The sequence below is a fragment of the Mucor velutinosus genome (genome assembly GCF_035048745.1).
Source record: "Mucor velutinosus strain NIH1002 chromosome Unknown tig00001544, whole genome shotgun sequence".
Classification (NCBI taxonomy): domain Eukaryota; kingdom Fungi; phylum Mucoromycota; class Mucoromycetes; order Mucorales; family Mucoraceae; genus Mucor; species Mucor velutinosus.
The window spans coordinates 1,369,254-1,383,052 of NW_027041908.1; the positions used below are offsets into that span (position 1 = coordinate 1,369,254).

The 13,799-nt window shown below is 38.6% G+C and overlaps 6 protein-coding genes across 6 annotated transcripts; all 6 read left to right on the plus strand.

The window, feature by feature from the left end:
- Nucleotides 1-202: 202 nt before the first annotated feature.
- Nucleotides 203-2,287, plus strand: ATC70_005760 (uncharacterized protein; the record flags this gene model as incomplete). The annotated part of the gene is made up of 7 exons (XM_064825043.1): nt 203-639; nt 692-1,291; nt 1,345-1,353; nt 1,416-1,594; nt 1,652-1,731; nt 1,792-1,839; nt 1,889-2,287. The coding sequence occupies 7 exons, from the start codon at nt 203-205 to the stop codon at nt 2,285-2,287; spliced, it is 1,752 nt and encodes a 583-aa protein (XP_064680420.1).
- A 224-nt stretch (nt 2,288-2,511) lies between these two features.
- On the plus strand, nt 2,512-3,510 carry PIR3_2 (beta-1,3-glucan linked protein; the record flags this gene model as incomplete). The annotated part of the gene is made up of 1 exon (XM_064825044.1): nt 2,512-3,510. The coding sequence occupies one exon, from the start codon at nt 2,512-2,514 to the stop codon at nt 3,508-3,510; it is 999 nt and encodes a 332-aa protein (XP_064680421.1).
- Nucleotides 3,511-3,888: 378 nt separating this feature from the next.
- On the plus strand, nt 3,889-5,236 carry ATC70_005762 (uncharacterized protein; the record flags this gene model as incomplete). Its single annotated transcript, XM_064825045.1, has 5 exons — nt 3,889-4,042; nt 4,112-4,302; nt 4,356-4,499; nt 4,556-4,911; nt 5,011-5,236. 5 exons carry the CDS (start codon nt 3,889-3,891, stop codon nt 5,234-5,236), a joined length of 1,071 nt encoding a protein of 356 aa, XP_064680422.1.
- A 2,370-nt stretch (nt 5,237-7,606) lies between these two features.
- ATC70_005763 (Phospho-2-dehydro-3-deoxyheptonate aldolase) lies at nt 7,607-8,446 on the plus strand (the record flags this gene model as incomplete). The annotated part of the gene is made up of 3 exons (XM_064825046.1): nt 7,607-7,703; nt 7,761-7,897; nt 7,958-8,446. The coding sequence occupies 3 exons, from the start codon at nt 7,607-7,609 to the stop codon at nt 8,444-8,446; spliced, it is 723 nt and encodes a 240-aa protein (XP_064680423.1).
- A 2,231-nt stretch (nt 8,447-10,677) lies between these two features.
- NAG1_3 (Glucosamine-6-phosphate isomerase (Glucosamine-6-phosphate deaminase) (GNPDA) (GlcN6P deaminase)) lies at nt 10,678-11,160 on the plus strand (the record flags this gene model as incomplete). The annotated part of the gene is made up of 1 exon (XM_064825047.1): nt 10,678-11,160. The coding sequence occupies one exon, from the start codon at nt 10,678-10,680 to the stop codon at nt 11,158-11,160; it is 483 nt and encodes a 160-aa protein (XP_064680424.1).
- Nucleotides 11,161-12,644: 1,484 nt separating this feature from the next.
- Nucleotides 12,645-13,100, plus strand: ATC70_005765 (uncharacterized protein; the record flags this gene model as incomplete). The annotated part of the gene is made up of 1 exon (XM_064825048.1): nt 12,645-13,100. The coding sequence occupies one exon, from the start codon at nt 12,645-12,647 to the stop codon at nt 13,098-13,100; it is 456 nt and encodes a 151-aa protein (XP_064680425.1).
- Between the last annotated feature and the right edge of the window lie 699 nt (nt 13,101-13,799).

Genomic DNA, 13,799 nt, shown 5'->3' on the forward strand with positions numbered 1-13,799 from the left:
TGCAGCAAACAATAAAGCGAAAACCAGACATTTTACCACCGAAAACAGAGTTGATTGAAATCAAGGATACCAAAAAGTTTAAAACTATGCATAGCCATCATGATGCTTTTGAAAATAAATATGGCAAATGTTCATTAATGATCGATGGTATGAATCAAACAAAAACAAGCAAGCAATGATATGCCATAAGAACACACTTATAATGTACCCCTCTTCTTTTCTTATTCTTTCTTTCTCTCCTTCAGATTTTCACAAGCGTGTAGGGGACCAAGTCATTGCGTACAAACAAGAACAAGAAGCGTACTATTATGCTCGCATTGTGGATCTAGCACCAACATGCATCTTGGTACACTATGAAGGCTGGCCACCGGATCAAGCCAGTTGGATCGATTACAATGGGGTCGTAGCAGATTGTGATACAGTGTCATTTGGTCCAAAGGGAAGAGAGTCGAAGCTATCCTGGGCAGATTTCAAAAAGTTTTATTATTCAGTAGCTGGCGTCGAGTCCAGAAAGAACACTGGTCTTGTTACAGATACCCAGATGAACCTGCACAATTGTCCTTGTGAATCAGAACGCATGATTCATCCAGAGCGGCCAGAACGACTGACATCCATTTTCGATTCATTACATGCCAAAAGGTAAGCTTTGAAGGGGAGCAAGGGTCACTGACTCACACTTATGTGTGCTTAGGCTTCTGCGCTATTTCCGGCGTATTCATGCTCGAGAAGTTACTTCCAATGAACTACTGCGTGTACATACTTTTTCACATGTTAGAAACTATTATCCGCTATTATCCAACAACACAGCACAAGAACAAAAACCCATCAAAATCACATCCATTGCAGCATTACTCAATTATTCACCACCCTCATCTCCTATATTGAAACCAACTTCCTGTGGAGTGGGAGGAGGAGGAGGAGGAGGAAGACCCATTTTAAAAATAGAACCGCATTTACAGCATCAGCAAGCATCGCCATCCACACTGTTCAACCCTCCAGAGCTACTGTCTCGCATGGACTGCGGACACTTGGGCATTTCGGTAGATACGACATACCATCCTGAACATTCTAGAACAGCTGCAAAAATCTCGGCTGGCGGATTGATTGAATTAGCAGACACCATTGTGCGAGGAGAGCTGAAAAACGGATTTGCATTGATTCGACCACCAGGACATCATGCGGAGAGCGATACTGCTATGGGCTATTGCTTCTACAACAATGTGGCAGTAGCTGTGTCGGCCATTATGGAGAAATACCCGGCAAAAATCAAAAAGATACTGATCATTGACTGGTAATAAGATGGTCTGTGAATTCCTGAATACCGTACTGATGGCATGCATATAGGGACATACAGTAAGACGGCGAAAAAAGGATGAGATGTCTGGCTACCCGAGATTAATAATCCAATTCTGTAGTCATGGCAATGGAACACAAAAGATATTCTACGACGATCCCAATGTGCTTTACATCAGTGTGCATCGCTGGGAGCATGGCAAATTTTATCCTTTTACTGGAGCACCGGATGAATGTGGACAGTCGGAAGGGCTTGGATTCAACATCAACATTGCACTGAACGAGTGCAAAGATAAGCCAAGTATGTGCAGCAATTTATAGGTGTCTATATTTCTCTCTAACCAACAGTTGTCTATAGAGGCTATGGGTGATACAGAATTTATAGCTGCGTTCTATCATCTGTTGATACCTATCGCTAGGCAGTTTGAACCCGATATGGTAAATAATCTTTTAAACATCTTTCCACATGAAATGTAACCTGACATGCTTTTGCTGCAGATATTTGTGTCGGCTGGATTTGACGCTGCAGAAGGACATCCCGAGAATGTAATGTACATGCTTACATTCGCAAGTGCTTTGCTAACATGTTCTACAGCTTGGTGGTTATAGTGTCACTCCAAGAGGGTTCAGCTTGATGACCAAGATTGTATGTGATCTAGCAAGCGAATTATGTAATGATAGATTAATATTAAGCTTGGAAGGCGGATATGAACTTGAATCACTTGCCAATAGTGCGACAGCCAGTATGGCACAACTCTTGTCCAACGACACGAATTTCAAACACTCTCTTAACGGAATCAAACCTAATCTTGGTGCAATTGAATCATTTAGAACAATTGTAGAAATACAGAAAAAGTACTGGCCATGTCTACCCACGCAGAGCAACTTCAAGTTTCAACTGCCCTATGATTGGAAGGCAAAAGATAGCATCATGAATAGACCGAAAAGGGATGTAAAGAAGCCCTCGTCCACATTGATCATTGAGGGCTATTGAACCAATAAAAGATGGATAGATAAGAACTAGATGTAGATGGCCAATAAAATCAATGTCCTTATCATCAAGCTCTATGGTACAACAGTGCAGCAGGAGCAGCAGCACAACTCCCGACGACTGATTAGTCATGTTGCTGCAATAAAAATTTTTCGCATCCTTTCTATTGCTTTACTTGTTTCTTTCTTTCTCTCCTAATACTTACATTACCCATCACATTAACCAACATGACATTCGATACACTTTCTACTGGTGAAAACGTTCTATTCGTAGCTCCTGCTACCGTGGATCAAAGCATGTTTGTTCAGGTCAAATCATCCGCTGAACAATCCGTTGGACCTACAGGACAAACCGCATTTGAGGTCATTGATAGAGTTGCTGATGCTCCATTAAGCAAATCAAACTTCAACATTATCTATTCCAACTTGTTCACGCCCTCTATTTCCACTCATACACCAAACATGTTCTCTCGCTACTTGACTACCCTGGCTGCTGGCGGTCGCCTAGTGCTGGAGGAAGTGGTCTTGCTCGTCGATTTAGCCAATACCGTATGTCCCATTACTCGCAAGGCATCCGACCTGGAATCCATGTTGAAGCTCGCTGGTTTTGTGGATGTCAAAGTGACAAATGTAGCCCCTGTTTCTGATGAAACTTTGGCTGATTATTTCCGTTTGTGGGGCACTGCAAAGGTGGAGCAAGGTGTGAGCAGATTGACAGGTAAATTCGGTATTGCTCATATTGAGGCAAAGAAGCCTGCCTACGAAGTTGGACAAAAGATGACATTGAAGTTTGGCAAGAAGAAGAACGCTACGACCACAACAAAGAAGGCTGTTTGGGCTACTGTTTCCACTGATGATTTGGAGGATGAAGATGCCTTGTTGGATGAGGACGACAAGATTAAGCCCAGTAAAGCTTCCTTGACTCGGCCTGATGATTGTGAATTGACAGATGGAAAGAGAAAGGCCTGTAAAAACTGTACATGCGGAAGAGCAGAGGAAGAAGAGATGGAATCAAATAACGTCGTATCATTGGATCTGATGGATGATATTCAAGATGAAATCGTGGAAGTGGATCCTACACCCAAGAAGACGGGTGGATGTGGTAGTTGTGCATTGGGTGATGCCTTTAGATGCTCTACATGTCCTTACTTGGGAATGCCAGCATTCAGCACTGGTGAAAAGGTTGCTTTGGGTGGCATGTTTGCTCAAGATGACATTGAATTTTAAGCTACTACTTATTTAATACACAATACCACTCCCCTCCCCTCTATTTACATGTAAAAATCTTAGGAATACATGAACTATTCTTAATCTTTGTAATATATCTATACAGTTTTATCTTCCCTCAAAGAGACGGATTACGTTTGAAATCTCACAAATCACCCTTCTGGAAGGTTCAACCCCTCTTCGCTATTTTGTTGTTTGAAACCTGAGTCTAAATAAAATCCATTGATAATCAATCATCCAGGCAGCTTTTCTCCCTTCCTCTCTCACCCACATATTAAAGCTGACAAAAAAAAATTTTTGAGTACAAAAGAAATCAACTTCTGTCAACCACTCCTTCATTCTTTTCCTCTCTTTCTCTTTTAATACAACTTGATAATTATGTCTATTATCTCCCGCATCGCCTCAAGAAGCCTCTTGCAGTTCAAGAGGCCAGGCATGGTGCCTAGAGCTGCACTTACTGTGCCTCATTTCCAAACAAATCAGCCTAAAAACTACTCTAGTAGACCAGTTGATAATTCAAATGCTGCGCAAAGTAAATTTGTCTCATGATGAAAACGTTGTGTAACTGAATTTACTTACCCCACTTTATAATGCTTTGTAGGAAGGCCTAAAGTATCGATTAAAACCATTCAGAGCTTGTACAGAAAGAAGGAAGCCATCTCCATGATGACAGCACAAGATTACCCTTCAGGCCTTGTTGTAGATCAATCTGGTATTGATATGTGTCTTGTTGGAGACTCTTTGGCAATGGTCAGCTTGGGCTTTGATTCAACAAATCCCCTTACAGTCGAGGTAGGTTTATTTCACATGACAAATCATAATTTCATTATTAATAATAAATCCAGGACATGCTACACCATTGCCGAGCAGTTGCTAGAGGTGCAAAAGCACCGTTTATTGTAGCAGATTTACCCTATGGAAGTTATGAAGCCAGTCCTGATGATGCTGTGAGAGTCTCCCTCCGTTTCATGAAGGAGGGCAATTGCGATGTAAGTCCTCTGTTGTACATGTGGATTGTGAGAACATTGTCTAACTTTAATTGTAGGCCGTTAAATTAGAAGGTGGTGTTGAAATGGCAGAAACCATTCATAGAATTACGAGAATTGGAATCCCCGTTTTGGCTCACATTGGGCTTACACCACAAAGACAATCTGCATTAGGCGGCTTCAGAGTCCAAGGCAAGACAGCCAAACAGGCAAGTGCTTTGTTAAAGGACGCATTTGCTGTCCAGGAGGCCGGTGCATTTGGTGTGGTTCTTGAAGCTATTCCAGCCGAAATTGCCGGCTACATTACACAACAATTGAAGATCCCAACCATTGGTATTGGTGCTGGTGTGCATTGCTCAGGCCAAGTTTTAGTTCAAAACGATGCTTTGGGTTTGTTTGACAAGTTTGTTCCAAAGTAAGTTTCGACTAGGTTGCATGCTCTCCTGTATACTGATGCTTTTTTTTTTTTTTTTTTTTTTTTTTTTTTTTTTTTTATTTTTTTTATACTTATTAGGTTTACAAAACAATATTGCAACTTGAATCAAATTATCACATCTGCTTTGAGAGAATTTCATGAAGATGTCAAGACTGGAAGATTCCCTGCTCCTCAAAACACGTATCCTATTGATCCAATCCAATTAGAAAAGTTTTATGCCATTGAACGAGAGAGAACTGGTATTCATCACGACCAACGAGAGCATGAGGAAGAGGATAGAACTGTTCATGCTACTATGCTTTAAAGCAACGGCGGCAACCACTTTATAACCTTCATTTATATATAATTACCCATTAAATTAGTTTTTCATTATTAAGTCTTATGCGTTATGCATATCTCTAAAACTCATAGGCTGTGTTTGATCGATTCTCTGAAAAAATATGTAAAGTGTTTACGGATCATCTGTAACGAACTTGATCGATGTACCAAATGCAATATTGAATTAAGCCATAATTTTGCAGTCAGCACTGAAATTTGCATTTGAGTGAGCAGTTTGCACCAAATAAATCTATATGAATACATGAAAATGCACAAAAAAAAAAGCAAAAGAAGATGACAATACTAATATGTAATGCTTTGCAATACGTAATTGCCTTTCGTACGAGCTTCAAAAGCCTCTCTTATTATTGATTTTAATAAAATCGATTTTGCCAGCCAACAAGCCCATAATTTAAGTGCCGCTCAATAGTAGCTGCATCAAATTGGTCGAATTCGATCAATTTTCGACTTGGTTGAACGATTTTGTAAGATTCGACTATGTAAATCATTATGATCATCCTATATATCCTTAAGCATTCTTGGAGTAGTGTTCGAGGCGCATCCAATGGTACCAAATAAAAGAGATGTTTTGAATGAACTTGTCGAGCAATTTCAAAAAATATGAAATGAGGTTTTTGGTTGAAATGTCAAAATTTTGTACATAATAGCCTCACAAAAGTGGTTTCAGAGGTTGCTTTGGATTTAGAGAAACGTTTTGATCTAATATGTATTATAATAAAAGCCTTCGTTTTCAAGGTGAAAAACGCAATCGTTTGATGTTCGATGAAAACCATGAGGGGTACCTCATGCTTTTTGGTCAATTTTTGGCCATGTTTTTTGGGTCCCCAAAAAGTTGAGCAAAAATATCAATAAGCAAATGCTAGATGAAAGTGATTGTTTGGCGCTACTCTGGAGGTCTTAAATGGCCTCTAGCTCGCGAAAATAGGCTCAAAGTCAAGCGAATCATGCTGTGTTTGCATACTTTTGAGTAGTAAAAAGGCAACGCAAGTACGTTGCCTGCCCATATATGAACTGTTCCCATCGATGCAAACGTGCGGCATTCAGGAAAAGGCAGATCCGCAATTACAGGCTGCTAATATAACTTTCACGTAATAGTAGAAGGTTGGATAGTGGCTTTTTAGTAATACTTGACAACGTCTTGAACCAGAAGTGAGCACTCATCAATGCCAAGCTATTACATAAGATATCAAAGACTAATAATATCAGTGGTGCTGTTGCAAATAAGATTGATCTATTTACGCATGATTCAAAAATATTCAGTTTGAATTAATACGTTAGTGTTCAATGTCGGAAGTGAATGCGCTTCCTTGAGATTTGTGTAAATCAAATATATTGACCAACACGGAAGTCGCAATGAAGGAAGCTTTTGGTGCTCAGTGTAATGGGCACTGTGGCTTTCCGTTCAAATGGCATCTATATATAAATTGCTGTGCAACTACTAGATAAAGACCTTTATATACAGCTCTGTGTAATTCATATATAAGTGTAGCAAGAGAGCATGATTTAAATTGATAATATTTTTATACTACACTCGATTTGCCGTATATCCGTTTGCCTTGTCTAGATCATGGAAAAAAGTAAAAGGTACGGAAATTCGCATGCAGTATAATGTATGCACTGATTTACGATAGCTTGGTAAACATTATCCTAATTTATTTGTTTTACATTGACGCAAGTCTATTTGGATTCTGAAAATCTGATGGGAATACTTGGCAGCGATTCTCTAGAAGTAGGTAAATTAAGCACTTTTGGTTGAAATCGCTTTGAAAAAAATCATTGGATGTCTCAATCAGGATAATAAGGACTTATTTGGTAGTTCGCCACCAGTTATTATATATTTATATTTGCCTACTATGTGTAAAGTCTTGGCGAAACCAGTATTATTGTTGCGTTTCAATTTACAAGCGTTTATGCTATTGTTGTCCTTGACACTTCAAAGTAGAATGCAATGGGTTTGAATTGATACAATTCGGCAATGGATAATACAATTACACAGCAAAGGGCATACCAGTATTTTGCAGCATGTAGGGGTGGAAAGCTGGAATTCGATAGTTATAAAATCATATTATGTATAGCATGGATACAATTTGACATTTAATAATAGAAACAGGAATCACTGTCAATGTACATCAATATTAATTAACTTTTTGTCGTTACATTATACATTTTGTCAATATAGTTACACATCAAAGATGGAGTTGAATACGATCATTGATCTAATTATAATATCATAAACCCACTATGGCGATATTTCTTATGAGTATCAGAGGTATATAAAGAGCCGGATCTCTTCAAGTCTTTTAAACATTATCCTCACCAATCCTTATCTTGTTCAATGAAGCTTCTACTTCTCGTTTCTTCTGTCCTTTCCGTTGCCAGCTTGACTCAAGCAGCTGATCATTACTCTCATCCTTGCGAAGAGACTTACAACGGTATGAAAATAGTTGGCGAATCTTTAGCTCTATATCATAGTAACCCTAATTGTATAGCTGTCCAGGCTGACGATTGCAAATCAATTGCTGCCGCTTACGGTGTCACTGAAGTAAACCTTCAACAATGGAATCAATATTTTGATCCCAAATTTCAATGTAATGACTTGAGTGCAGGCGATCATGTCTGTGTAAAGGTAAGCTTTGACTATTTGTCTTTAGAGAGAAAAAAACTCACTAAATTTTATATATAACAGTTCAATGAAAAGTTGCTCAAGAGAGCTGCTGCTGATGCCCACAAGAAAAAAGCACCTGGCTCCCACAAATCGAAGAAACCTGCTCATAAGGGCAAGAAGGGACTTTCTCATGGAAAAGCAGCTGCCCACAAAAAGAGCGTTGTTCATAAGATGGCATCTTCCCACAAGAAGGATACTACGCACAAGAAGGATACTACGCACAAGAAGGAAGCTGCCCATCATAAGAAAGCTCCCGCTCATAAGAAGAGCGTTGCTCATAAGAATGCTCCTGCTCACAAGAAGGCCCCTGTTCATGGCAAGAAATCATCCCACCATAAGAAGGTATCTCCTCATAAGAAAGCTCCCGCTCATAAGGGTCTCGGTAAAAGATCTCGCAAGGACGAATCCAGTGCTAGCTCTGATGTCTCTGTTACTAAGCATCATAAGAAGGAAAAGAAGCACCACAAGAAGGAGAGAAAGCACCAAGGCAGCAAGCAAGGTTCTCAGTAAATTTCTCATTCCTCCATCTTTCATGATCAGGATATCATTAAGGCATTGCATTCTTTAGCAATAAACTCAATTATCACTATGTATTCCTTTCCCTAGTTCTCAATTGCTTGTTAAAATCAAAGCAACTGATGAAACTCTTGCAAATGGAATTTGAAACAGCTCATTTTGATGTTAATGAATGGTCCATCCATTGCTAGCTGATATAGCTTTTTGAAACAAAATACACGAAAAAAAAATGTAATATAGTACGTTAATGCATAGGTCTATATGCTAACATATTTATGTTTTCATGCTACTGGGTATCAAAGGATTCATCTACGTAAGTATCATTCGATTTCAGCCCAGAGGCTCGAATCTCTGTTGTCGTTCTCGGCCTGCCAAAGACCAGTCTGCTGAGATTTCAACTGACTCATCTCCTACATTTGAACGGAATGCTGTTTGCCTGACTTCCAAGCTCTTAACTGTAAACCTGGACATTGTGTCTCCGGGACAGGTTCCGCCACTTGCTTTGTATAAACACATAATGATGAGAACGGTGATAATACCAAACTGAATTAACTAATGTTTATATTTAGAATGAAGTATAATGTTGGTGTTACATATACGATGCTTGAGCCAGCATGGATTACCGTATGGTTATTTTGCTTGATCGACTTCGCATCATGGTATTCTTAACTACTGAGTCGTATTAAAGTCAATGCAAAGAGTGGCCATATAAGTTTGAAACAATGTTAATTAACTTGCTTACCAGATGTACAGGTACTTGGTATTGTCGTCGTTGTTGACACGAACGCTTGATTAGTGTTTAGTAAGTGTATGCCGATGATTCGGCAGAGACGCTATATGATGCCAGCCCATTAATTTGTGTAGTATGTGCATGCTTGACGCCTTTGAATCATATAATGGCGCAGATGTGCCAATAGTAAATTTTACCTGGATCTATCAACATCTCTATAAAATAAGCTCGCATCCCAAAAGGTGTTGCTTGGATTTCAAGCAACGCTTAGTACAAGAATCCATGTTTATAAAGCTCACAGATGCTAAAAAGGAATTAAGCTGTATTTTTGGAATATCATCTAATATCGCCTGTCATCATGATACATGAAAATGCACAAGATATACGATAATCGTAAAAGCATGGACTTTTAAATCAGAGACACATTGCTTCGTTCATTGCTTAACGAAGCACTTTTCAGGACAAGTCAAATAACTTGACAAATGTAAAATTACTCATGCTTCACCTAATTGTAACGTTTACTAATTGATTACGTTTATTTCAAGTTTTATGGAATTTTGTTGCCAAGAATGAAAATAAGTATTGAGCAAGTCAAGTAAAAGTGTTCTAGTAAATTGCCATTGCTCTTTAAAGGTGCATTATATAAATGGAGAAGGGTCTGGAATATGCAGAATGAAGCATAATACGGGTTGTTGCGCGGATATAAATCTATCTCCACCATTAGGATATCATATCGAGGAATTGAGGTCTGAGGGCATGTAGTACATGTATATGCCACTGAAAACAGTCAATGCACCCGTGTAATTTCTAACTGTGTAACTGCATAACTCAATTATACTTACATGAGTACGATAAACCCTTGCTTTATTCAAACTACAGATTTGTTAGCAGTAATCACGATAGTAACACCTACACTTTTTCGGTTGTGGAATATAAGTGGCACCACGTGGAGTGTCGTGAGTCAACAGTTGTCAAACAACGTAATGCTTTTCGCGACTGTAATGGCCGTATAAGCATGTTCAATTATTTTGAATATATGGAATCTGTATGATGATCTTAGGCACCCAAGTTCAAGGTGGAAATGAGTTAAGTGTCTTGGGATTGAAATTCCAGGAATATACATAATGACATAGATTTACGTAATTTTTTCTTGATGTTTTGACTATAATACATATGTAGATCAAACAATTCGATGCACGGAGTTTTTCAAAAGACATTGGTAAAGCCCAAATAGTCTGGCCATATATCATCGATAAACCAACAAGAGCCACAAATTACTGGGGACGGATCGGGGGCCATCTCATCAATGCGATAGAGAAGTTTCGTATTCAGTCCGTCCTGAAATTCATGGTTTCAAATGGTGTAGCATTTTCCTTTGTGTGATTTAAGTATATAAGAGGTCCATATTTCTCCAGTTCCCTGTCTTTCTTCTTCCTTTAACAATCAATAAGCGCAGGTCGTCTTTGCATATATCCCTCTTCTTATATCATCAATCATGCAACTCCAATTTGTTCCTTCTCTCATGGCCATTGCCGCCGTCTTCTCCGCTATGGTTGCTGCTGCTCCTGTCGAGTCTACTAATGATGTTGCTGTCAATGATTTCGCTGCTCCCGTCTTAAAGAAGAGCAAGAAGAGTGATGATGACAATGATGATGAAAAGTCTTACAGTGGTACTGCCACTTGGTATTCTCCCAAGAAGAATGGTGGTACTCAAGCTGCCTGTAGTGGTAAGAAGATCAGCGATGACTCTGAAATTGTTGCTCTCAACGCACCTCAATATGGCAAGATGTCCGAGGACTCTGACTGGTGTGGCAAAGAAATTGAAATCACTGGTCCCAAGGGTACTACTAAGGCTACTATCTTGGATGCTTGTCCTGAATGTAGCCATGGTGATCTTGATTTGACTCCTGTCCTCTTTGAACGTGTCTGCGGTAGCAAGGGTAAGGGTGTTGCTGATATCACCTGGAAGTTGGCTTAAATAAGCCTGTTGTTTTCATACACTATAATACAGGTCTATTATATTCTCATTAATTCAGCATTGAAATTGATTTTCTGCTATGAATTATATAGCCGCATCTACATTCATAAATAAACTTTTCCGTCCGTTGGTCTTTCATTATGTTCATGAAATTTTACTTCGTAACGTTAACAAATATGTTATTGTTGTAGACAAGAGTATGAGTCTTCTGTGCATATAACGTTACCCTTTCTCTTCGTTTGCATAAATCCAATATAAAAAATCACGCAGAGAACTGTATATGCCAGAAGATTGACAGAGTTTGTGTATACACGTGCAAATAAGCAAGAAATGAAACAAGTAGTTGTGAGAATTCGTATAATGTAGCAACTGTAACTTCTGTTGCAGGATTATTCCAAAAAAATACTTTAAGAGATGTGCTAAATTATTATATGATCACAGCTTTTATGTTCAAAATGAGTAATAGGCCGACTTATCTTGAACTATTTTGAAGGGTAAATTCAGCAAAATTTGAACACCTTTACTCCAATCTATCCTATTGCATTATCCAATTAAAATATCGCCCTGAGCGGAATTTAGCTGTCAACTATCCACCATATTTGGAAATATAGGGCTACAGCTATGATAATGCTCATCTAGTCCTCTCAAGCCTGATTTTCACATATAGAACAAGTTAGAGACATCAATTGAGATAGCTATTAAAAAAGCCAAAAAGCTGCGTGAGATAATATGCGGTGCAGTAGAGTGACCTTTACCGTCAAATTATTAGGATTCGTAATAAAATATAGCAGAACGTTTGGCATTTGAATACTTGTTTGTTAGTTAATGATCGTTGTTTTCCTTTAACAAGATATCAGTACATTATATAGGCTGAGTATCTATACGCTCAAATAAATGGACCATATGAAGCTCCTTTTGGACATTAAAATTTGGATGACAAAAAATGGTAGAATCAAAAGGCATAATATCGCAAGTGCACCTCTACCAGATCACTCTTTATTCCAAAAAAAAACCTCCAGTGTACGTCTCACTACAAAAGGAGACATTATATTTGAGTTTAACGTGTTCAATGCAACAATAGTCGGTATTTCTACTGCTATGATGTCAAAGCAATGAGCTTTTGTGACCTAATCAAAAGTGAGTTAGAAAAATCAAGGTCGCTTTAGCCTGAATTACCAAAGTCATTATAAGATTCATTGAGAAAACTAAAGAAAAATTGTAAGGGAAAATTTCCAAGCGTTTCACAGTGTAGTTTTGACCAGGATCAATGAGAAATGCAATGCAGATAACAGCAGCCTTCACCCACTGTTTGTGTGACCGCTGCTCTTTGAGGATTTTAATAAGGTTCCTCGAAAAAAGGAGGCATGTTTGGGAGAATTTTCTTTCAAACAGTTGTCTTTATGGAATCTATATACGATTACTTCAAGGTATGTTTATCAAGCTGAACTCTCATTCAGGAAAAAATTAAGCATGTACTATAGGGTATGGTCGAGGGGAAAAACAGTAAAAGGAAAAGCGAAGCAGGAGAAGGTCCAGTGAAAGAAGTGAAAAAGAAGAGAAGAAACAGTAGGAAGAACAAGAAGAAAAACCGACAAAAAGACAAGGCAAGCGAAGCAAATGAAGGAATGCCTGGAGCATTTCCACTGCCATCACCACCTACCACACCACCTACAACGATTATACTCTCTGATAATGAAGAAGATGATAACAGTAAAGAAGTTACAGACACTCACAATGAAGACCATGAGGTCTTGCATACCACAACAAACAGGATATCACTAACTAATCGAGACTTACAAACATTACAACCTGGAAATTGGCTTAACGACACTATCATCGACTTTTCATTAAAGACAATTGAGGATAAATACCGATGCAGCGATTATATATTTGTATCGAGTAGTTTCTTCTTTACAAGACTCAAATCAGCTAAATCGTAAAGTATTGGATTCTGTGAATGCGTATCTTTGGATCGCTACTGACAAGGATTTTTAGGAAGGGTATGGATATATATAATGAGACGAAAGCGTGGATAAGCAGCAAGAAGATTCGTCAGAGCCGCACTTGGCTCATACCAGTGTGTCAAAAGTATGATTTGGCATCTTGGTTAAGCATGTTACTAATCATGAATTAGTTATCATTGGTTCTTGATTGCTGTGGTTTTCCCTGGAAAAACGAGGTAAATTTGTATAATAATGAGAGTGTGCATACGGTTTATATAACATTTTGCATCATAGATCTCTAATTTATATCATGGATTCGTTGAATGTAGACAGAAGAGCCGAGGCCGAACTTGTAATTGAGTTTATTAAAAGCTTTCACCTTGTGGAAGCGAACTCGCCGCTTAGAAAGATACCTGAAATATACCAACACAAAATTCCACAACAGCATAATATGAATGATTGTGGTTTGCACCTGATCAGATCTTTCGAGTTGTCTATTGTTCGTCGAAAATTCATTATTCGATTGATGGAGGTAAAAGAATCAGCATTGAAAATGATAATAGCAGACATTTACTTCTCATGCAGGGTGGAGTAACAAATCAAGCGGAAATTGATGCATTCTGGCAGGAGTATCCAGTAATTTCTCGTCATGAATTGGAATATCAGCTTCTGAAATACGCTCTGGAGCGATCAACA